The following is a 24,117-nucleotide window of genomic DNA, read 5'->3' as shown; positions in this document are numbered from 1 at the left end:
ACGACGTTTTGGCCACAACGCAAGCAGCCGTCCTCAGGTGAAGAACAGGTCTGTCGAGAAGACAGACTCTGTCATCAGACTCTATCACAGAGTCTCTGTTTTCTCGACAGACCTGTTCTTCACCTGAGGACGGCTGCTTGCGTTGTGGCCGAAACGTCGTGAGAATTATTTTATTATGTTTTATTTTATTATGTATGTATGTTGAACTTCTTTCACACCATACATAGCCAACCATGATAACAGCAGGTGCGGAGGAAGGACAAACTAAAACAACAAAAAAGCATTTCTAAAAAAATGCGTTTTCAATCTAGATTAAAAGTGCATAGCTCCAGTGGCTTCCTAATATCTGAAGGAAGAGCGTTACAGACGGCCGCAGAACCGCATCTCTCCCACGGAATTGGCGACACGATTAAATACAGCGCGCGGGGGGGTTAAAATTGCAAGGGTTAAATCTTCGATTGTCGATGCTCGGCCCGCTTCGTGCCGCCACGCAGCCTGTCACAAGCAGTCCCGGCACAGCGCTACCTGGCCCCGTCGAAAGTCGCGGCAGGGGCACACCCGGGTCTCACCGGCACCGGCGCAGCTGAAGAGGAGCGTCTCCTCCTGGAGCAGGCAGTGGCTCCCGTTGCGGGTGAATGCGGGCACCAGGTGGCTCGCTCGCCTCTCCACCGTGCCGCACCGCAGGCCCAACCTGTGTGCACGCGCGTCGCAAGTGGCATGCTGTTGCCGTGGCAAGTTGCCACGTGCTTAGCAGCATCGCGGATGGTGTAACGGTGAGAGCGCTGCATTTGCAATGCAGAGGTCTGCCGGTTACATTTGATCGCCTGCTGTGGCAGTTGAAGCAATCTGCAAGGTTTTGTTGTTGAATAATTGGACACAAGTGCCTTTTGGTGATCGGCAGGTATGGTGGGGTAAAGTGCAGGCACCGCTCACCCCCTTTACATGACGTCTATCTTGGGGGAAGAGTAGGCCAAATACCCTCCAGAGCGCTCGCTTTATTTGGAGGCCCTTCTGCCAGCAGTGGTGTAACCAAGCACTTGCAGGTCTTCATACCTTTACCTCTCCTTTAACAGGAAGTATTTTGATGCGGTCTCCCACCTGGTAAAGACCTCCTGCGTGTTGACGAGGGGGAAGAAGGACGGCTCGCAAACGAGGCCACGTGCCCAGCACGCGTCCTGGCACGAGACGCCGCCCTCCGACGCCACCGCTTGCATCGCGCTGCTGGGAGGCCATCTCCGTGGCCCCGGCGAGCAGAAGTCCTTCACGAACAAACGACAATAGTTGGACGTGTCGCGGCTTGATTTAAACCCGGTGATTTAAACTAAATTTAATTATTCCATTAGGTAAATTTTAATGTAGCTGTGTGTGTCTGTGTGTTTTTTTTTCTGTTTGTGCAGTCATTTGTGGCAATCACTTTCTAAGTGAGCAGAGACCATCAACTCGCTCCACCACGGGCGGTTGAAACCTGGATTGGAGCTCAGAGTTCAGAGATGCAGAGCTTGTGCCATCTCAGTTTTTCTGACCTCTGACTTCCGTGCCACCTTGTTCGTGAGCCAGTTCAGCTCACGAGCACGTGAGTTAGTGGGCAGGTTAACGAGTGACAGAGCGATTGCCCAAGGGAGCGAGTACGAGCGAGTGAGCGAGCAGTCCCACCTGGTGAGTGAGGTAAGCGTACACCCTCTCGAGCATCCCTTGGGCTGTGAACTCGTACGGGAGGAACGGCTCCATGGCCGGCAACGATTTGATGGCGATCACGGCCGCCTCCACCTCCGACAGGTTTCGCACGTCCACCGTCCACACGTGTGGTCTACCGATGAAGCGCTCCGCGTACGGGTGCTGCGACGTTACCTGCGCCAGCGTGCCCAGCACACCACATCAGGTATACGAGAAAGATTTTCTTTTTCCACTCAATCGGTGACCCGGAGAATATTCGACGAGGAGATAAACCCTGAAAACAGTCCACAGACTCACACAGAACCCACAAGCTGTGAATAGAGACCCATAGACTTGCACAGAGATGTACACGGTTACATTCAGTGAGAACCTATGGACTGGCATTGATTCTCGGACTCATAAACCAGTCATAATTTTTTCCACCTAACTCATCGAGGCCACAATGGCTCCACGAGGAACTATGCGACAGAGCGCAGTGGACTAGCTATCGAGTGTGCAGGCGGTGCAACCGCACCGGAACCCAACGGGGCTGAATGGGGCCCTAGCTGGTGGCTATTGCTCCGGAGCCCGCAGCGACCACGCTACGCCACGTTACGGGAGAAGAAATCTCGTCTCGCGACGATGGCTGTGCCGCAAGCCTCCGAGCCGCCTCGCTCACCAGGCGAGACGTGGGCTTGCCCTTGAAGAAGGCGGTGCTGTGGGATGAGTGCGGCGGGTCGAAGCGCGGCATCAGGAAGACGCAACCGCTGGCGATGGCCTCCAGCGGCGCCGGACCCTCGTACGGGAAGCCCAGCCCCACAAACATCTGCGGCCATCATCGATCACACGGTGGGGGGGATGGGGCGGAGGGGGGTTATAAAGCCTAGGTTACATGGTTAAAGCGACTACATTTCTGGGCAGGCTCAACCGGGGCACGTGGTGTACCTGGCAGCCCCCCCTCTCTCCGTCAGCTCCGCCAACTATTGCATAGCCGTGCCCACTCAACCGCTAGAATTTCCTGACCTGTTGCTCAACTCGTGATATGGGGCAAAGGGCAGGACTACCTGAGTCGTGGGCAGGGTTGGCAGAGGAATTGGCAGGGCTACCTGATGAGCAGGTGGGGGGGGTCTTTGAGAAGTTGGTGGGGCCAATGTCAGAGCACGGAGGCCGCCACTCACTGATTTGGGTGGTGCATGCGGTTGAGTGGCTTCAGCTATCCAAAAGTGGACACAGGGCTGCCTGATGTGACAGCTGCCAGCTCATCCTGTGTCCCGGTTGAGCCTTGGGGCCGTCCATAAATGACGTCACGCGATATTTAATTAAGTAGAGCGTGTTGTCTATATTTATTTAAAGTTGCGCATTTTTAAGTGAGGTCACATTTCTCAAATCCCACCCGCCCCGCCCTTGTCACACATCGTCAAAATTGTCTGACCCCCCCCCCCCCAGGTGCGTGACGTCATTTATGGACGGCCCGCTCCCAGAAGTTTGGTAAACTTTAGATCCATACCCCCTGGCGACCTGCGGGATTGCAGCAAGCACCTTGGCCCTGCGGAGGAGGAGTTGGATGTCACGCTGGGAGAGGAGGCCATGGTTGAGCACAAAATTCGGTAATGATGTCAGGCTGCCCCCCACCGTGCCGTGCACGGCCATGTGGCGAGAGATCACCTTCAGGTACTGCTCCTTTCCCTGTGCCAGAAAAGCACACGTGATCATCGTTATAACATGACGAGGGCACTTCATTCACGATGTGTTTGTGGCTCGGCGGTAGAGCGAGAGGCTCGCAATCACAAGGTCGTGAGTTCAATTCCTGGTGGGGTGCTGATTCAACCCCATCGTTCCCTTCAGGGTAAATAAAATAGGTACCACTTTGTGTCCGATGGAGAGACTCGTCCCTGCCATAGGATGATGGAATTTCTACCACTGGCTCAAGGCTTTAAGCCTCAATGCCCAGGATGTCTGACGTCCTCCACGTGCTGGGGGCTTTTTGAGTGGTGATGCAGCCAAGAGGGTAGCACGTTCACCACGTGTTACGGAGGTTCACGTGTTCGAATCCAGTGGGCACCCTGGAAATTTAACACGTAGGCGAATCATCAAATAATACATTATTTAAATGCATGCATAGGGCAGCGTAGTTCAATAGGGTTTACCGTTGGTAGGGCTATTTTAATAAACACAATAGATAGGAAGGACAAGTTCAAAGTGCTCGCATAATGTACATTACCTTAGTAATCCCCCCCCCCTCCCACATTGTGCAAGAGCGCAGAAGGGTGGTCAACACATCTACGCCTCTATATAAGGAACAAAACAGTTAGACTTCTCCACAAATCTGGCTGTCGCCTGATGAAGCTAGTTGTAATTACTGGCGAAATGTCGTACTCCGATTGTAAATGTTGTGACTTGGCTCTCCAACACACTGGTGTGCTGTTCTCGTGACGAATTGGCCACGTTTTGTTTACGTGACAACCCTTACTAGTTGGCCGTGTTGGGTGGTGGCGGGTTTTAACGACACATTTATATATTTAAGCGATCTAACCCAAAAACCTCCATTATGGACCCTGATAATTATTACTGCCGATGTAACAACTACAACACTATACTCTTTGTTTTTTTTGGTAAAGTCACGTAGGTATAAAATAAAATAAATCACGACGTTTTTGTTATTTATGGGTCCTATTACAATGCATAGGTCTTGTGCCCATTGGTTGGACAGGACGCCTGAGTTAAAACCGCAGTGTAGACAAATGGTACAAAGCACCTTAACGATGGAGCATTTTTGAAACAATTTCCCTGCAGGAGGTCAGCCTGCGTCACTCGATGTCGCGACGCAACGCTTCGCCCCTACTCAACTACCTTCCACATCTCCTCTTTCTTGCCGTACACCATCGCCATGCGTTCGTCCTTGGGGATCGTGACCTTTTGCTTCTCGCTGATGACTTCGCTCATGAAGCCCAGGAACGAGTTGTCCGGAGTGTGCGCTGCCGATCCACAAACATCGTCACCACCACCAGCCGTTATTTAACCTCCACCGCTGGGGATTTGTGCCCACCACCTTTGTCCCCTCGGTGCTAATGTTTACACGCCGCACCAGCTGCTTATTGTTAAGCTGAGTTGACCTAGGTGAGGCACAGGACCGGTTGGGATATCACTCGGCACTGATGTTAGCTGTGGCCGAGGAACAACTTGATTGCCAGTTCGATAGCGCTGTGCGCTAACTGCTGCGCCACTATAGAACATTTGTTTAATGCAGAAAAGTGCATAAACCAAGCAGCACTGCATGTATTTACTGTACAGTAAATCCCCGTTTAACGTGCGGTCACACTACGCGTTTTCACTTTAACGCGGTTTTTCGTTTATGGAACGTTTTTCACTTAACGCGCACCACGCCCGCTGTAACACGAGCCTACCGCGTCATGGACTACTCGCTATAAGGCAAGTCTAGCATGTGACGGACGACTCGCTATAACAGAGTCTAGCGCATGACGGACTACCTGCTATAACGCGGACACATCTGACCAATGTCGGATATGGGAACATCTATAGAAAATTAACAGTTACACGTTAGACAAATAGATTACTGGGGGAAAAAAACTTAAACACAAACAATTGTACAGTATTTCAAATATCAGAATATGATGGTCGTGTTCTGCCGAGTCTTGAGGCCCCAGTTAACACATCAACCCTTCTTGCACCTCGCTGGCTCTAATAGGTGCTCGTGAACAGCAATTGCCCCAGGCGAAACGGGGGATATTTTGTCCTTTTTTAGATAATATTCGTGATGTGTTCCTGATTTTCGGATGAATCTGACAAAAAAAATCCGAAAATTTATCCGAGACTCTAAATTTTGGACGATTGGAAAAGAAAAAAAGTTTGTTTCGTATTGAATCCAAAAGTATGACCTCGTGGCAAATGACGTCACTTGTTTGGCATCACTCCTTGCTTTTCCCGAGAAAACTGGTGTCACGTGGCATCAGGTGACGCCACTTTTGTTCGCACAAATGCATGTTGAATTATGGCAAAATTTTAACGCTACGAAAACTTGACTAAAAGATTTTCGGTCTTGTCCTTGAAAACACAAAAAATGGCAAAAAATGTTGAACCAGAAACTCATGCCCGGATGAAGTGTGTCGAGCGAGGACGTACGGAACATGGTCATGTACTGCTGGGGCTGCAGGTTCCAGTGGCCCCATCCGGACTTGAAGCCGTTCTTGGTGGCGTAGGCCTCGTGGTTGAAAGCCGGCTCCGTGCCGAAAGTGTCCACCACGCGGTAGCGACACCTGCACCGCCACAGATGGACAACACAGGGTGATTAATACATGTGTTGAGTTTGTATTACGTATGCCTATTAATAATACAAATTTTAATTATCCATTTATACTCTTTGGTTCTGTCGGTAAAGTCACGTAGGTATAATTTTATTGTATACCTACGTGACTTTACCGAAAGAACAAAAGAGTATGGATTCCTGCAGTCGCGAAAGCTTCAAATATCCATTCATAATCTGTGTTTAATATTATCCCCCTTGTCAAGTCCTTGATGAACAAAGCCTTCCACCCATACCATGTCGGTCATAGGGGTTGTTTGACCATACTGTACTTGACTACAATGATCAGTGCGGGTTGGTGAAGTCGTGGAGTAGCATCCAGGACCACTTCAGATAACGCTCGCCACTCGGCTGGGTGTCGAACTCGGGTTTTGATGGGTTCATAGCAGTGTGTCCCTCCACTCCAATCAGCATTACTAGTGTTTGCATTTATCAATTACACTGGTCAACAACAAAAAAACTTTTTTTCTGGCCTGGACTTTTGCAGCTGTTCTAGACTAATTTCAGGGTGCTGATTCCAAATCTGATCTCAGATTTGCTCTATCACATCTCATTTTTATGCTATCGGCATACCCCATTTTCATTGATTTTACCCGAAATTAACTCTGTCACTTATGATTACAAGTTGTTGCGAGTCAGTGACTGCTTTAATGTTAAAATATGGTGCTGTATTTTTAGGATAGTGTGTTTATAATATCATTTTATGTAGATATCCACATTTATTTAATATTTTTCTTCTGCAGTTTTTATTGAAAATGCAATATTTGATATCTCAAAAACCCTGATGTGATAGACAAAAACTGATGCCAGATTTGGAATCAGCACCCCAAAATTACCGTAAAGCCGTTGGAATAACTTATGCCAGAAAAAGTGTATTGACCAGTGTTATTAGTTAGTGCTATCTGTGAAATTAAGAATTAATCAGTGCTGTTAGTGGTATCAATTATTACATAGTGTTATGAATTACTAATGAGCGCTATTAGTGTTACTAATTAGTGTTATTTCGACTGCATTCGACTCACGCGTACTCCCGGAAAGACAAGCCCATGCTCTTGCTCATTTGCTCGATGCCCAAGTAGTCGGTGAAGATGAGGTCAAAGGGCAAAGCCTTCTCGATGGGACAGGCACCATTGCCTGGGGGCACGCCGAGCAACCTGGAGGGCACAGAATGGGTCCGAGTTCACTCAGAGAAACATGGCACTTTTTGGGGCTCAAGGAGATTCTGATAAGGCGACCAAATTCATGGGGGGCTCAGCCTGGGCACGTGGGTGTGACTGACAGCTCCCCCCTCTGTCAGGCCGCTCACTTTGCATAGCGAGGGGAGGCTGAGCTCGTCGCTGCCTCACCTCTCGTCTCTTCCTGTATTTGCAGCCGAGCTCCGCAAATTCGGCGATTTTGACTATAAAAATTATTGGAATCGTACAGAAATTACATTTATAACACAAAATCTTTAAATTTATTTGATTCGATTATTCTTTTTTATTTATTTTCGTAACAGCTATTTTCATTGGAGCATGATAGATGAGGCTCTGCCTCCCCTGCCTCCCTGCTACATACAATAGAGTCAGTAGTATCGATATGCCTACACACCCTACATACAATAGTCAGTAGTACCTGTACACATGGGGGGGGGGAGAAGAGGACATCAGTGGGGACGACGGGCGAGGCAGGCCGCCGAAATTCTGGCTTCGCGAATTGCGTTGTTGAAAGCCCTCGTTGTTAACTATGAAATAAAGGTCTCACCCAGTGCCGGATTCTCCTAGTAGCAAACATATGCTACGGGCCCCGCACTTTCAAGGGCCCCGCGCTAAATGCTTTCAAGCTATCAAGTCCGGTTCAGTGATTCTGCACTTGCTCTATTACTATAGCACTATACTGCCTTCAACTTTTATGAACGACTTGGTATTTAAGGTAAGCGATTTGTCGTATTATTTGGCTGCATAGCAAATGAAAAATACAATTACTTTGCTATGCAAGTTAAAAAGTTGTTTTTTAATATTTACGTGTTTTTATTTATTTAGGGCCCCGTTATGGCATATGCTACAGGCCCTGCACTAGCTTAATCCGGCATTGGTCTCACCTCCCTCTCTTTCTACACCTCGTCGGAGCTCCTTTATACAACGACTCGCACAGTGTCAGCGCCCTTGCCAAGGAAAATGGGATCGATGAAAACTATCTGGCTTTGACTAGTTTAACACGTAGCAATATTATTCATATTAAAGGTTTGTGGGTTAGATCGCGTAAGTATAAATGTGTCGTAATCCTCCACCACCCCACACAGCCAATTAGTAAGGGGTTTGTCACGTAAACAAAACGCCAATTAGTTACTACTTCTGCACACCGGTGTGTTGGAGAGTAAATCTACAACATTTACAATTTGAGTAGTCCGACGTTTCGCTGGCTTTGACCACCCGAATGTGAAATTGTAGTTGTCGCTCTGCGTCTACATCAGCTGTACGAAAAAAGAGGAACAGCAAGCGTTGTACATCAACTGGTCCTGGCTTCTCCTAAGTCAACTCGGGAAAAATGTTGCCAGACGTGGCATGCTCGCCACACGGGGCTTACCTCCCAACGGGTGCCTCGGAGGGGTGATGTGGGGGGGGGCGGAATTGAAGAGGGGATAGGGCCCCATTTAATTCCTTGCTTGGGGGGCCCATGCCAACCGTGAGCATTGCGCAACCGTTGTTTATTTTGTCCCCCCCCCTTCCGCGTACGCGAGGGAGGCAGGGTGAGAGGCCCCGGCGGTCACCTGTGCAGGTCGGGCAGCGTGGCGGCGATCGAGAGCGAGTGGCCGAGGGCGTGCAGGGCGGCCAGCGCGTCGGCCCACTGCACCAGCTCCCCGAGGGGACCGCCCCGACCCGTGCCCGAGTTGAACCACCGCCCGCTGGCCCCAGTCAGCAGGCCCAGGTGCACGAGGATCTGTTGAGGGGCGATCGATGGTGGGAGATCAGAGCAGCCTCCGAAACGTTTGTCAAGAAAGGTGGGTAAGATTGCGTGTTTATGAATCACGGTCCCCAATTGGTTGACTCGCTATGCCCAAGCGTAGCGAGTCCAAGCGTAGCGAGTTAACCGATACTTGGGCATTTATTGAGCGGAGCGGGCGCGCGTGCCTTCATGCGGGCACGCGAAGTCCCGTTCGTCCGAGCCGCGAGGTCGTGCGCCGCAGTCGACCACGTCCGCTCGGTCTGCTGGAGCCGCCGCTCCATGAAGCGCACCGCTTCCATGGCTCTGTACCGCTCCGTGAGCGCGAGCAGAGCGCTCACGCTGCGTCGCATCGCCGCCTGCAGACGCCACTGACGCGGGGCAGAGCGCACGCACGGGATGAGGACGACGAGGATGGAACAAAGAGGAGACAGGTGGGTGGGGTGGGTAGATGGATGGACAGAGAGTGGGGACAGAGGGACAAAGAGACAGACAAGTAGAGAGACAGAGAAGCAGACATCCAGATGGACAGGAGATCGATAAAGATATGATCTTAAAACCGGATAAGAGTATAAGCATGCATCTCTTTGACAGGGAACGCCGTTTTTACATATACTGTATCTAAAAAATTCCCCCAAATATATTCCGTTTATTTTCTAAATATTGTATTCTGAAGTCATAGTTTAAGCTCGTGCGAGGTAGCTCCATTTGTGACGGCTACGACTTGGGGCGCCGCATCAAGCAGTGTATTGACTCTGGCTGATGTCCGCAACCATGATGATGGACGGACGAAAACAGGTTAGAGCTATACTCTCAGTTTTTTCAGTAAAGTCACGTAGGTAAAAAATGAAATTAAAATTAATAAAAATAAAATAATAATAAATAAAAAATCACGACGTTTCGGAGGCAACACAAGTCTCCGTCATCAGGTGGGACCGTCACAGCCATATTTGCTGCATCAAGTGACGGAGACTTGTGTTGCCTCCGAAACGTCGTGATTTTTTATTTTTTATTATTTAATTTTTATTAATTTTAATTTCATATTTTACCTACGTGACTTTACCGAAAAAACTAAGAGTATGAATCCTTGCAGTCACGAAAGTTTCAAATCTAGAACAGGTTGGAGCCCTTTTGGAAAGCTGAACATCTTTGTTGAACTTCTTTCGCCCTCGACGTAGCCAAACGCGGTAATCGGAGGTGCTGTGGTGGTGAGAGCTGAGACAGAACCTCTGTGTCCTTCGGGGGCTTGGGGGGAATCCCAGTTGTGTTGGGTCCTGCTTGACGACGAGGAGGGCAGAAGCTCTCCACCTGGCCCAGGTAGGAGATGATGGAGCACGTGGAGCCGTTCACTCCGTAGTGCGAGTAGCACGGGTCGCTGGTCCACCTGTTCTGCAGGTACTGGTGGACAATAACGACGACGACGATGATGATGGCACACATCATGATGGTGATGACACACATTATCATCAATATTTATCGTCACTTGGCAGTTACCATACAATATATAAACATGTTGTTATCATCAGCAATTCATCATCATCACCACCACCTATTCACATCATGGCATTCTGTGTCATAGTCATAATCGTTAAGTTATTGTCAATTTTGACATCGTCACAATTATCACTTACGATCGTTAAAGATCACACGTTTGTTGATAACACTGCCCAAAACAGAAAGGTTGATTGTTCTTTTGTGCACCACTGCCAACGCAGCATCATATTTAAAATATAAATATATTTAATTATTATCATCAAGTCATTCCCATCAGCATTATCAAAACCATAACTTCTCCGCACCATTAGCATCCAATAAAGTTGTTTTCATCCGGCTATAATCATCACTATCATCATCGTCATCATGTTGAGGATCATAACCATCGTTATTCCTCGTTATCATCATCATCATGGCAGTAATCACCACGAGACTTGTAATCATCGTTGCCTTGACGATATTAATAGTAATCCTCGAGTTTTTAAAGCCTTGCATGGGCTGGCACCACCATATATTGACGAGTCAATTCATCCGTACGTCCCCTCAAGGTCGTTAAGATCTGCAGACTCCGTCCTTCTCTGCGTACCTCGATCCCGGCTGCGTTCCTGGGGTGAGCGGGCAGCTTGCCGTGGTTGTGCCGCCACGGTTGTGGAATTCCAGACCGATGGAAATTCGTTTTTCCGACAATGTAGACACTTCTAAATCTCGTCTAAAAACACATCTTCTTAAGTCCGTTTATTCTATTTATCTTCTCTGTCTATCTTGGCCTTTCCTTATTCTTAGAAGGCGCCTTGAGACATTAGTGGAATTTCGATTTAAAGCTTTCGTGACTGCAGGGATTCATCTTCTTGGTTCTTTCGGTAAAGTCACGTAGAAGGGAAATAATAAAATAATAAAAATAAAACATAATAAAATACAATTCTCACGACGTTTCGGCTACAACACGGCTGCTTGCGTTGTGGCCGAAACGTCGTGAGAATTGTATTTTATTATTTTATTTTATTATTTCCCTTCTATGTGACTGTACCGAAAAAACCAAGAACATTAGTGGAAGGCGCCTTACAAATAAATGTAAATGATTATTATATTATAATTATTCTCATAATTTCAACAACATTCTACCGGCAAACATTTTCAACGCAGCCTTGTTTAAAAAAAAAAAACACGATCACAAGCGTCACGAACGTTTTCTAACGAGCGCCGTTGGCGACGTACGGCGCGAAAGAAGTTCACCATGCACGTGCACAGCGAATACGCGTCGATGCGTCCTGACCCACGTGGCACACCTCCGCCCGCCGGCGTGAAACCTGAAGCCCGTGGCGGGCGGGCGGGCGAAGCGAAGACGCGAGACGGACGCACCTTCACTTTCTCGCCGCACAGCGGGAAGCCGGGGTCCCGTGGAACTTCGCAGTCCTGTGAAGCTACAGGACACATTGCGACTTTCATGGCTTTTTGTTGCTGTTGTTGTTTTACAATGAGCCAGGAGACTCAACATATTATTCATTTAGCAGAAATCTGCATTTGTCTTTCTTTCATGCAAAAAACAGCGTACCAATGCACTAAAATGTCTTAACAGTTAAGTTGTGTCTGGACTACGTATTGGTTTGCTTCGAGGGTTAATTGTCTGATCTTGCAACTGGGGGGAGGGGGTCAGTTTAAGGCAGTGTCCTTCACTCATTTTCAGAGGGGGGGGGGGCACTTTCGCCGATAAGACATGATCAGTGTGAGGTGCTGTCACACATTTGACACCAATTGGGGGTTTGACAGCAGCACGGCAATGATGATGTTGGGATGTTTTCACATTTGTGTATTGTCGGCGGCCGCGCTAAAGGCCACAAGGGGGCCGTCAGTGGCCCGCGGGCCTTACAATGACGAGCAATGGCTTAAGGGGACGGGTGTTCCCTCCCCTGTGCAGAGAGCTCTTGTCCTAGGCCCTATAATTATTTACGATTTGGGGGGGGGGGGCGGGGTCGGGGAGGTGAATTTGACAGGGTGAGAGGGTTGCCTCTGAAGGGATGCCGGAGATTTTGGACGTCCAGTTTGTATCCGAGGTACTCCAAGTAGGCTCGTCGAACTTAACTCATACTTCGGGAGTCTCTTTGAAGGCCTTGAGAGATCCGGTGACCTACGAGCACTTTCCGCCGTGATTGTCCCAATCGGGATTCCAAATTTGCCGTGAGGTGACGTGATTTCTATTCAGAGCTGCCGCGGGTAAGCAGTGCACTGCCGTGTGTAGGAGAACGACTTCCGAAACGTGACATCACAAAGCGACTTACATAAATTTGAAATGGCTAGTAGAGTCTATCCGCGGTGTGAGTGGACTAGTGGCCACGGGAGGTACTGGCAGGGGAGTCAGCCGACAGTATGAGTGCACTAGTGGCTACGGGAGGTACTGACAGGGGAGTCAGTCGACAGTATGAGTGCACTAGTGGCCACGGGATGTAATGACAGGGGAGTCAGCCTGCAGTACAAGTGCACTAGTGGCCACGGGAAGTAATGACAGGGGAGTCAGCCGACAGTTCGAGTGGACTAGTGGCCACGGGAGGTAATGAACGGGGAGTCAGCTGTGAGTGCGAAGGGACTGATGGCTACGGGAATGATCGAGAAGGGAGCGTGGTCAGGCGACGGAAGAGGACGGTGGAGTCTGCCGGTGGAGCGAGCGTCCAGAGTCAGCGAGAAGGTTCGGGAAGGGGGGCGTGGCCTCGGTCGGTATATAAGGGGGAGATGCGCGGGAGACTCGGGGCCGTTGCAGTGGAGTCTCCGCCTGTTCAAGTGAACGTGTCTTCAATAAAGAAATTGTCTCAAGAAAAGTGTGTCAAGTCGTGTTAACAAATGTAATCGGATGTTGTGATATTTTGCGTCATTCAAATCGTATTTGTTGCACATCTGTGTCAAATTAACAACATACTCATCTTTCAGAGGTGGGATAAGCTGAACTTCACAATCGTGCTATCGGTGTCGTGCCAAGAGACAAATACTTAATTCGGATCTATTGCAGAAAATTTTAACCATGCTAGGGAATGCCCGTGAAAGTGGATATCAAAGAACTACTTCTGATCTATGCTCAGCACTTTCCCATCCACCATGCTTCAGACTGTGACTATCACATGTCAGTCAAACTCATCTGCTTCATTCTCAGAGTTATAAGTGTGCCGAATTAAGCGCAGAATCGTACGCACTGAGATTGTTTCTTTTACAGCCATCGGTGACCAGGCTGAAGCCATCAACTCGCTATACTTGAGAACCCGGTTTAAGCACAGGTGGCTGAAACCCAGACTTGAACCCAGGCACTCAATGGTGCCGGCTCAGTGTTCAGACCTCTGAGCCATATGACCACCTCTAACCTGGCAGTGCTCTCATTTGTCAGATTTTTACTTTCCACAGTGCTCAACTCCTCCCACCTCAACCCAAGAATCGATGACTGTGTATCGGTCCAAGGAATAATCCACATTCACTTGATCGGGAATTGGTAGCAGTAGACACCAGCACAAAGAGCTGACCAGGCCTGCTCGTGTCTGTCAGGCGCTCCTCCATAATAGCCCACTACGCGTACAGCCTTCTGCCGATCCACTGCTGGATGAGGGCCTCCCCCATCCTGTGCGCGTCATTTGATCGAACTCCACCACGTGTAGTCAGTGCGGGTTGGGTGAAGGCTGTGGAGCGTAGACACGGGAGCATAGAGGTACAGTACAACAGGTTGAATTTGCTGCACTGCCCTCCGCCGACAACGTAAACCCCGCGGGCGCCTGCAACAGCTGTTGCGTGCATGGTAATCGACCATCCAAGCTCTATCCAGGCTCAAGCCTGCTTAGCTTCCGAGATCTGAGCAGATCCGGTGCATTCTGTGTGATTTGTTCGAAGGGCGCTCCCTCGAGGCACAGACACAAATGGAGAGACACGGACTCCGCAGACTCTTGTCACTTTATTAGAACTCGAATATTTGTTTCGAGGTTCTAATGACGACCCGGCTCATTTTCCAAGCCACTACCCACCCTGGTGATGTTAGTGACGTCACCGGAGCACTCATGATGATTTTTTTTACGTTGTGATTCATAAAATCTTTGTTCTCACAGATCAAGCAGCCTGGGACGCACAAGTGTAGCTTTAAGTGGCGTTTGTTTTTGGGTTGGGCCATACCTTAAGTTTTTTATCGACTGCGATGAAATGTTACTATCTAGCTCGTGTCTTTACTTCAATGGGAACCAGTTTATTACATGCTGGCGTGACCACACTACATTATTTATTATAACTGTGTAGTGCTTTATGTTTTCCACGGTTCTGCTGCGCAGCGTTCCAACGTGTTTTCAGGTCAAACAGCGTGTTGTTCAGCGCCAAGTCCGACGTTTCGCTCCGCGTTCTGGGAGCTTGGACAGAGGCCAGGGGATTTCTGAATTCTGAAAAATCTTCCGGTACGCGGAGCAGCGAAATATCGGACAATGAGGGACAGCAGTGCTGAATTCAGTTCCCGAAGGAGCTCCCCAGCATATGGAGCAAAATGTCGGAAATCATGCTGAACAACACTTGGTACATCCTGAAAACGCATCGAACTGCTCAACAGTTTTTATGATTTGATAAACCCGGGGACTGTGTTCACGTTGTTATATTCGTCCCGTTTGTTGCAGCCGCGAATGTCCATGTCACTGTTTTCAGCTTGAATGTTGCTACCCCTATTGTGTTGCCATCCAACCATCAATTCAATTGCGGAGATCTCGTCTATTCACGAAACCGTGGCCACGTGATTCGTCCGCACCAACCTCTTCATGTGCCGCTCCGGCCGTAATAGGTCCCCACTAACAGAACTCGCCCCCAAGAGTCTATAAGGCGACACGAGGGTTATCTTTGTTCAGCGCGTGGTGTGGCTGTGTGGTCTCACCGCGAGGCACCTCTGCAGGCTGTTTCAGTGGCAGCTGAGGCGCTAATTGGACCGGGGCCTCCGGCCGTTGATCTGGCTGACAGGGGCGGCACCTGGTGGCACAGAGATCGCATCAGCACCAAGGCTTTAGATTGGGCCAGGTAAGCGCTAGCATGCCCACCGGCGGTGAATGATTTTAATCAATCTTGAAATATCACTGTGTGAGGGTTGCGTTCGGGTTTATCGCGTCTCAAAGGTGAAATTGCAAAAAAACTCAATGTCCCGAAACCCAAACGTCCTCGAAAGAAGGTCCACGGCTGCAAACAACTCAACCCCCCCCCCCCCCCCCCCCCCCGCTGAACACCAGACGGGCTATGGTCACGTCGTGGTTTTCTCGACATTTATCCTCACCTTCCAATTTGGTCAAGGTCCAATATGCAAAACAAACCGCAGTGCAAATGACACAAACTGTCGCAATTATAACGTCTCAGTAAATGTTTTATTGTTGTCTAGAACGACAGGCCGAACCGGATAACTCCATTCCATGAACAAGGGTTAAGAGAAAGTAGGACACAACCGCGTTGCCGGATTATCCTAGTAGCAAAAGTAGCTACTACATATGTAGTAGCTACATATGTAGTAGCTACATATGCTACTGGCCCCGCACTTTCAAGGGCCCCGCGCTAAATACTTTCAAGCTATCAATTCCGGTTCAGTAATTCTGCGCTTGCTCTATTACTATAGTACTATACCGCCTTCAACTTTTATGAACGACTGGGTGTTTAAGGTTAGCGATTTGTTGTATTATATGGCTGTATAGCAAATGAAAAAATATAATTACTTTACTATGCAAGTTAAAAATTTGTCTTCAAGCTTTCGTGACTACAGGAGTTCATATTCTTTGGGTCTTTTGGTAAAGCCACGTAGATATAACAAATAATAAAAATAATACAAAAATATTCTCAGCAGCTCTCCCGCGATAGTTTTCACCTGATGACGATTGCTTGTGTTGCAATAGAAACGTCGTGATATTGTTATTATTTGTTCTATCTACGTCACTTTACCGAAAGACCCAAATAATTTAGAAAAATGTGTGTTGAAATATTTAGGTTTTTTTATACTTAAGGCCCCTTTATAACATATGCTACAGGCCCCGCACAAGCTTAATTCGGCACTGCACAACCGGTGTTTGTAGAGAACAACGCCGCGAAATGTATAGGGATTTCCGTGGGTTAGAGGGATACGACACAATGCAGGTCACATAAACAAGAACGACGTCAACGGCAGGAGAAAGTACTTGGCATATTACAAACGTGATCAACACGGTCCTAATAGCTGTTGATGCCAGACTCAAGGTGCTCGGCCAAGAAATGGGGAGTGTGAGCCTTAGCTCACGAGCCTCACAGTGTCGTAGAAGGCGCGGGTTGCAAGCTCGCGGGGGGGGTGGGGGGAGCTGCCAAAGGTCTTGGGAACAAACCGAGCGGCAGGGTGCCACAGATCGCCGGGTTTGAATACGAAGCGAGCAGAGGTGCTGCGGTGTGCAAGGTTGAAAAGCAAAGAGTTGCACTGGGGGTAAACTCGCAGGTGTCTCCTGCCCATGTGTAACTCTGTACCACTGAACAGATCTCAGCCATCTCCCGTCACCGACACTGCAACATGCTGCTGAGATCGATTCTCAGGGCATTTTTCAGTCACTGACGCGGTAACGTTGTACCGAGATTTCGTCTTCGCCATTTACAATCATGGCACTGTTGTCCACTACCGAGAGGCATTTTCCAGCATTTGAACCCCCTCCTCCCCACCCTGCCCTCACCTGTCGAGCGATCCGTTGAGGTCACGCAAGGATTGTACGATGCTCTCCAGCCCGTCCAGTCTCTGCAGCTTCGTATCCATAGATGCCAAGAGATTCTTCAGGCTGCTTAGACTGGAGTCTAGGCTCTCTAAAAGATGAAGACACAAACAGGGAAAGACAATGAAGCCACACGCAGAAAGTCAAACAGGCAGGTAAACGGACATAGTACATAGCCACATATGCTTGCACATACAGGTTAGATGCACACACATACTTACAAAGACAAACATCCTCATTGTAGCCTTTTACAGGCTTGGGGAAGTGCTGTGAGCGAGCGCCTGTAAAGTTCGGCACGGCGCATGAGTTGGTGGTGTGGCGAAGACAACGCCTGGCCCTCCGTCTCCCCAGTGATTGTGTCTACACACCACACCAGGAACTCATTTAAGGCTATGTTGACCGGGGGGATGCCCAGGATCGGTTCAGATGCATTCATCACCGATGTTGGCTGTGAGTGGTAATCAACCTCAGGTGTCATTGGGTTCAAAACGTGATCACCCCCATCGCCCCTGCCTCCTTGTATCTGCCACTGCCTCCACGCAACTACAAATTGCAGAGAACACCCAAATGCACGGAAATACGTATACAAACACTTGATGGGTTGATTACTGTTGATCGCATTGTACAAACCCTTTGTCAAAAGTGATAAGTCGTCATTTGCTTTTGTGTTCATGAGATCTTAAGCACCAGGTGGGCAGGTGGAGCATTTGTGGGAGCATTGGCGCCACCGCCGCTGAGGTCAAGGGTTTTAATACCACGGGTTTCAGCCGCGAACGATTAAACCAGGTTCTCAACTGTAGCTGCTCAGCCCGGTCACCAATTATTGACCAAAAATAATAATCAATGATTGTGAAATTGAAGTGTGGTGTTCTAGTTTGGGGTGCGTGTTCAGGATTTTTGGGGAAAAAACATGTGTGGAATTCAAGCGGCTGTGAAAATGTACGAGTTAATATGGTCAAACAGTTGTTTGATTTTAAATTAGGATAATTCCTAGCTCTGAGAATTACAAATCCTTAGTTTGACATGCCATTAACATTTCTCAGTTGCAGGCATGTGGAAAAGTGCAGCCCTCACGAGTGGATATAAAAGGTCAAGCTCGAAGGGATTTTGGAAGTAGATCTGTTATGTCTACTTCTGCGGACCCTACTCTTATACAGGGTGATACGAGACAAGGTGAGGTTGTGTACTCGAGCCAGATGTATAGTTGCAAATGGCTTGGGAGGTATTTATTCAGCAGGGGACACATCACAGTTGATGCTGATAAATATAGACAACGCTCTAAAATGAACTGCACTATGATCATCCATGTTAAGGTCAGACTTGTGTAAATATACATTGTGGATTTTATAATGAAAATAAATGCACGAATGGCGTCATCCGATTGACTCTCAGCTTCGTAACGGTCACGGGTTTTTAAAAGAGCAAGCCCGTAAAGCCAACATCGTACGTGAAGGCTGCTGCCGAGAAACACATCACGTTTGAAGGAATGGAACCTTCATGACTCATCAAGGGGCTGCTGTCTGCATCAACGATACAATACTTAAAGCAGCAGATGTCCACTCAGTTCTATGTAGGTGTCCATCAGTCATATTGACTTGCATCCCACTGGGATATTTGCACAGGGTTGGTGTACGGTGATTTTTCTGCAATATTTTGCTGTCTTTTCTTGGATTTTCTGTTTGCACATAGTCACTTTAAGATGTTTTCTTGTTCATGTTTTTGTTTTGTGTTTGTTGCGGTTGCACCCGATGCAAGAGCCGATTGGCTCACAGGGCTATACCTAATAAATAAACTTTGAACTTTGAACTTTATATGGAGTTGTCCACCTGTCCAATGGAGGTGTATGTTTGTAAGTGTCCACCTAAACCTATACAGGTTCAATACAGGTGTCCTATACAGGTGTACTTGTCAGATGTCTACCTGTCTTACGCAGGCTTCCACCTATCCTGTACAGGTGTCTGCCTAAACCTATACAGTTGAGCACCTGGTCAACACAGCTGCCTACTAGTATTATCAAGTTATTGGCTGTTCAAGTTAATTCGGATATTAAATCAACGCGATATTTGGTGTGTCCCTTTTTTCAGTTTCAGTTTAATTTATTGGGTATAACCCTGTGAGCCGTGCGGCTCTTGACTCGGGTGCAACCGCAACAAAACAAAAACATGAACAAGAAACGTCTTAAAGTGACTACACACAACAGAAAAATCCTGGAAAAAACAGCAAAGTCTTCCAGAAAAAACACCGCATTTAATGAAACTGAGGCCTCTTGGGCTCCTTGGAGTCCTAAGATTTGGCATTGTGAACCACGTGAGCAACCATCTCACCTGGGTCACGTGAGCAACCATCTCACCTGGGTCACGTGAGCAACCATCTCACCTGGACCAGGCACGGCCGTTCTCGCCGCCCGCTCTATTAGATGAGCCTGCAGGAGCAGCAGCACCAGACCCGCAGACATGAAGACGGCAAGGCAGAGCCGCAGGCTTATCCTGATGGGGTTTGGGTGCGAAGGAATGAAAATTACACGAGGATTTCAATGTAGACGTTGCTTAAACGCTTCAGGAGCTCCAAGCACCGTACAAAACACCTCATCTCAACCGTTCCTGCAATGCCCTGCCACAGTCTAGTAGAGTCGAGGATCTGTGGAACAAGGTGTACTCACCACCGGGCCTGTGAATGGGCATGAGTGTACCCATTTTCGGCCCAGTTTTGTGCATGCTTTTTTTGTATGGGCGTTCATATTTTTTTGATAATTTTCGGCAATTTCAAAAATGTCATCAGTTTGAATGAAGGCACATCAACCAGTATGATGCCAGTGGAAGATCTTACAACGCTGTTAATTAACACACCACTTTAAAAAATAATAATTTACACTTATAAAGCGCCATTAAACAACCGTTATGATGGTGCTGACATCCTTTTGAAATGTACTGGATACAATTGTAATACGATGCATATTGTATGGGTAAGCTTATTAAGATAATATTAGAGAGCAGCCCGTGCTATCTTTCCCATCGGCTCAGTCCACTTCTCTCAACGACTCTGCCCTTACTGGTTTCTCCACCATCTGCTCCACCCCGCCTGTGTTGACGACTCCCGACACGACCCACGAGATAACCACCCTGGCCTATCATGGGATCTCCTTTGCCAGTACCAAAATATACTAATAGGGTTTATCCCCTTTTTTTCTGGCAACAAAACTGACACCTTTTGCAAGGAATCATGTTTACATTAACCACAATACTTGCAGTCAAATGCAAACAAAAAACAATACTAACTTATGCATTGTCCTTGAAACAGATGACGCCGAAAGGCGCCTTTTGGTGTCATCTGGTCGAACACCATATGAGACTAGGCTCTAAAGAAAGCTGTCTCTGGTGTGGACCAATCAGTTTCAAGGACAATGCATAAATTATCAGAGTATTGTTTTTTGTTTGCACTTGACTTCCTCTTATTCATTCACATTACCTAATTCAATCACACATTCCCATATTAAAGCAGTGCACTAATTGTATTATTGATGCTGTCTAGTTATTTCGTGCCTATATAAAGCCACAACATCAGATCATTCTTTCTCAATTGATAACGGACGCTTGTGTTGCGACCAAAACGTCGTGTTCTTTTATTTATTTTTTTATACTTATGTAATAAAAGGGACTCAGACGCTTCTCTCTGACTCCGTGTCCTTTATTTGGGGTTCGCGTTCTCCTTCCCACACGGCACTCCTCCTGAGACTCTCTCCCTGGCAGCCCCACATCTGCCTTCGCTCCCGTAGCCTTCCACGCTCCTGCAGCTCCGCTGCAGGCTCTTGGTGCAGCCCTCTGGCTGCTCTCACAGCAGCTCCATCGCTGCTCCCTGTTCCTCCGTGCGTGGCGATCTCGCCACCTCCCAACGTCAGCCCTTCGTGGCCTCTGTGGCTATCTCGCCATCTCCTACCTCAGCCCTTCGTGGCCTCTGTGACTATCTCGCCATCTCCTACCTCAGCCCTTCGTGGCCTCTGTGGCTATCTCGCCATCTCCAACCTCAATCCTCCACTCTCTCTTCCACCCCGCTGGCTGGCGCCGTCATGAGCCCCTCAGCCACCAGGCTGAGGCACGGCGACCACCCAACGTGTTCACCACCCTTCACTCCCCCGACTGACCCAGATAGCTTCCTGTCTCCCCGCTATAACTTCTCCCCCACGTGACCCTGACTCCTCCCTCTCGGATCGTCATATCCGCCCCGCCCATTTACGCCCGCATTACACTTACATGACTTTACCGAAAGAACCAAAGAGTATGGATTCCTGCAGTCACGAAAGCTTCAAATCAAGATTGTATTATTCATTCTCATCCTTACCTCATTCAATCAATCATTCCTTCCAGTACCAGAAACCATGCTCCCTGTGATGCTCTGCCTGGTCCAGTAGTTGCTAGGGACACCGTTGCTATGGATGCCTGTTGCTAGGCTGACTCCTGGTACTGGCGGACAGCAGATAAACATTTTATTTTTCTGAGTTTTGTGGTTTTTGTTTTGTATTTTATAGTCCACATACGGCGTTGTTTTTGTCTTTCGCACATTCTCAGGCGACGTTCTTTCAAATCTATTATAAAAGTCCGGCGTTCCGTTTGTCTGCTCGACTAAATTATAAGAGCCTTTCAGAAGAAAGTTATAGAAAGTGGACCCCCGTCCCCCGAGATGTGGGGGTACAAAGTTGATAGAACATACTCAGTATCTACATGCCTACACACCCTACACACAATAGTCAGTAGTATCTACATGCCTACACACCCTACACACAATAGAGTAAGTAGTATCTGCACACATGGGGGGGGGGGGGGAGAGGACATCAGTGGGGGCAATGGGAGAGGTGCGTTGCATTGAGAAGCCTTCCGCAAGAATTAGAATTTCGGTGGCCGTCAGCAAGCCGCCGAAATCCCAGCGATACCAAATTTGTGCAGGTAGCTATACAATTGCGGATTTGTAAAACGCTTTAAGAAAAGTTCGTGCGAACAGAAAAACAAACAGGGTAAAGTTGTGGACAAACGAGAAGGCAACCATCGAACAAAGACGGTGGCCACCTGCATCGCGCGCTTTAACAGACGCGCTTCTGCGGCCGTCTGGAACGTTCTTTGTTCCGATATGAGGAAGCCACTGGAGCCATGCACTTCTAAATCATCACCGAGATTGAAAAACAAGTATAACCCGTAAAAACTAAGTTTTTCACTATAAATCCTTTATATGTGTGGCGGCTAGAGTCCTCTCGTCCTCTGGCTTGAGATGGCTGCCACCTATGGGTCAGATGATTGTCTGCCAGTATTAAGCAATTGGTAATTAAATATTTAATTTGTTTTCCCTAAACAGTGTAAAATTTAGGAAAAAATTTTTCACGAACATTAATTGTCTCGCACGAGTCTGTGTGCAAAATGTCAGCTCGATTGGATCACGGGAAGTGGGTTAAAAAACGACCGAAAGATTTGCACGGTCGTAAGCAAGCAAGCAAGCACACAAGCACGCAAGCAAGCAAGCAAACGAACCTAATATAAAGGATTTAATAACCCAACGCTGCCGATAACATATGCACTCCAGCAAGGAAGCGCAGCCAACGGATTGTGTAAAATATGCTTTGATTGAGTTCACGTGGAGACACAAACATTGGATGGAGACGGGTTATTCATGTATTACATCTATAATCTTATTTTATAGGACGCAAAGAAAAGACTTCACTGTAATGGGACATCCAGTTGAGCGATCCACTCAATGCGAAATAGAGTAATACATACTGTGATGTCGAAAAGTGTTTGATACTCACTTCATGTAGCAGGGTGGTCTGCAGACACGCATGGTGTGTGCCCTGACGTGGAGATGGAGTCGCGGGCAGCTCGACACGAATTAATATTCGCTCTGAATTCGCTCCATCGGCGTGTCTTCTCTTCCGATGGCTATCTCAAGATCCTCGCTCACGGATGTTGATGATGAGTCTCGATCTGTTCGCACCTGGATGAAGAGGCTACCTGCTCACACCCACAACGCCTCGATGCCCTTTGTCACGTGCGGCGACTGATTTCTTAGAGCAGAACTTGTCCCGAATCAAGTGTCTCTCGCCTGCGAAACTGACACCTGTTGCAACGAATGTCAACACGAACGCTTCTCCTCCTCCACCAAACAGGCAAGTCCGCCCACTACCTTCCACCTGTTCTACCCGGACCACTGCCACTTGCGCCCCTCCCCTTTCCATTGTTCCCCCCCGACTTGACTACCAGAACGTCACCCCCCCCCCATCCTTTGTGCTCTTCGCCGTTGCTCTCCCAACTCGCCTGTGCCCTTCTCTCCCGCCCCCTTCTCTCAACTGCGGTTTGCCACGTGTGCCTCGCCCACTATTCTGCTCCTAACCGATGCCCACCTCACTCACCTATGCCCAGTTCACTCACCCATGCCACGCATCTTTCCCACATGTGACCTCTCTCCCCTCAATGATGTCCCGTCATCTCTCAAGTGACACCATGCTCACTGACCAATGCCACGAACACCTATATCCCGCCTCCTCGTTTCGAACGGGCGCTTGGATTTAACATCGAGAACTTCATCATTGATTCGAGCAAGCCCGACTCTGACGATGAGACACCGCATGTCGAAATCTGTCCAGTTTGTTCGTGCCGATTCAGATCCTGCAACAACAAAAAAATCTGCACGAAAAAAGGCAGCGCGGCCGATGGGTTGGAAAGAGATCAAGGGGCACATTGTCTTCTTGATCTGTTTTATTCTCTGCCCACTCAAATGTGCACCTTACTGTTGCCTCGCTCAATCAATGCCATCACCTGTCCACGTGTGCTCCTAGCCCTCACCTGCGCCCCGCCCACCGGCTCATAAATCCGCGTCACTCCCTCAATGAAATCCTGAGTTTCAACTCTTTTTTTTCAAGAGGCTACTACATTCAGATGTTTGGCCGGTTCCGTTAATGTTCGACTTTGGTAGGAAACCGGGAGTACGCAAAGCAAATCCATCACGCATGATGCCATCAAAATGGACATTCCGTACAATCGGGGTTAA

General features: G+C 48.3%; 1 protein-coding gene across 1 annotated transcript; it reads right to left on the bottom strand.

The window, feature by feature from the left end:
• Positions 1–387: 387 nt before the first annotated feature.
• Positions 388–23,241, bottom strand: LOC133353583 (alpha-1,6-mannosylglycoprotein 6-beta-N-acetylglucosaminyltransferase B-like). The gene is made up of 16 exons (XM_061569945.1): positions 22,880–23,241; positions 19,468–19,577; positions 17,056–17,182; positions 15,264–15,355; positions 11,750–11,811; positions 10,124–10,294; positions 9,085–9,255; positions 8,724–8,893; positions 6,997–7,128; positions 5,794–5,927; positions 4,504–4,628; positions 3,193–3,339; positions 2,333–2,479; positions 1,654–1,848; positions 1,099–1,259; positions 388–691 (listed from the first exon to the last, which is right to left on the bottom strand). Exons 1-16 carry the CDS (start codon positions 22,909–22,911, stop codon positions 499–501), a joined length of 2,169 nt encoding a protein of 722 aa, XP_061425929.1. The 5' UTR covers positions 22,912–23,241; the 3' UTR covers positions 388–498.
• Positions 23,242–24,117: the final 876 nt, after the last annotated feature.

This window comes from Lethenteron reissneri, chromosome 44 (genome assembly GCF_015708825.2).
Source record: "Lethenteron reissneri isolate LAM-NWPU_2019-01 chromosome 44, ASM1570882v1, whole genome shotgun sequence".
In the NCBI taxonomy this organism is placed as follows: Eukaryota; Metazoa; Chordata; class Hyperoartia; order Petromyzontiformes; family Petromyzontidae; genus Lethenteron; species Lethenteron reissneri.
The sequence above is the reverse complement of the archived record's forward strand: the minus strand, read 5'-3'. Positions and strand labels throughout refer to the sequence as shown.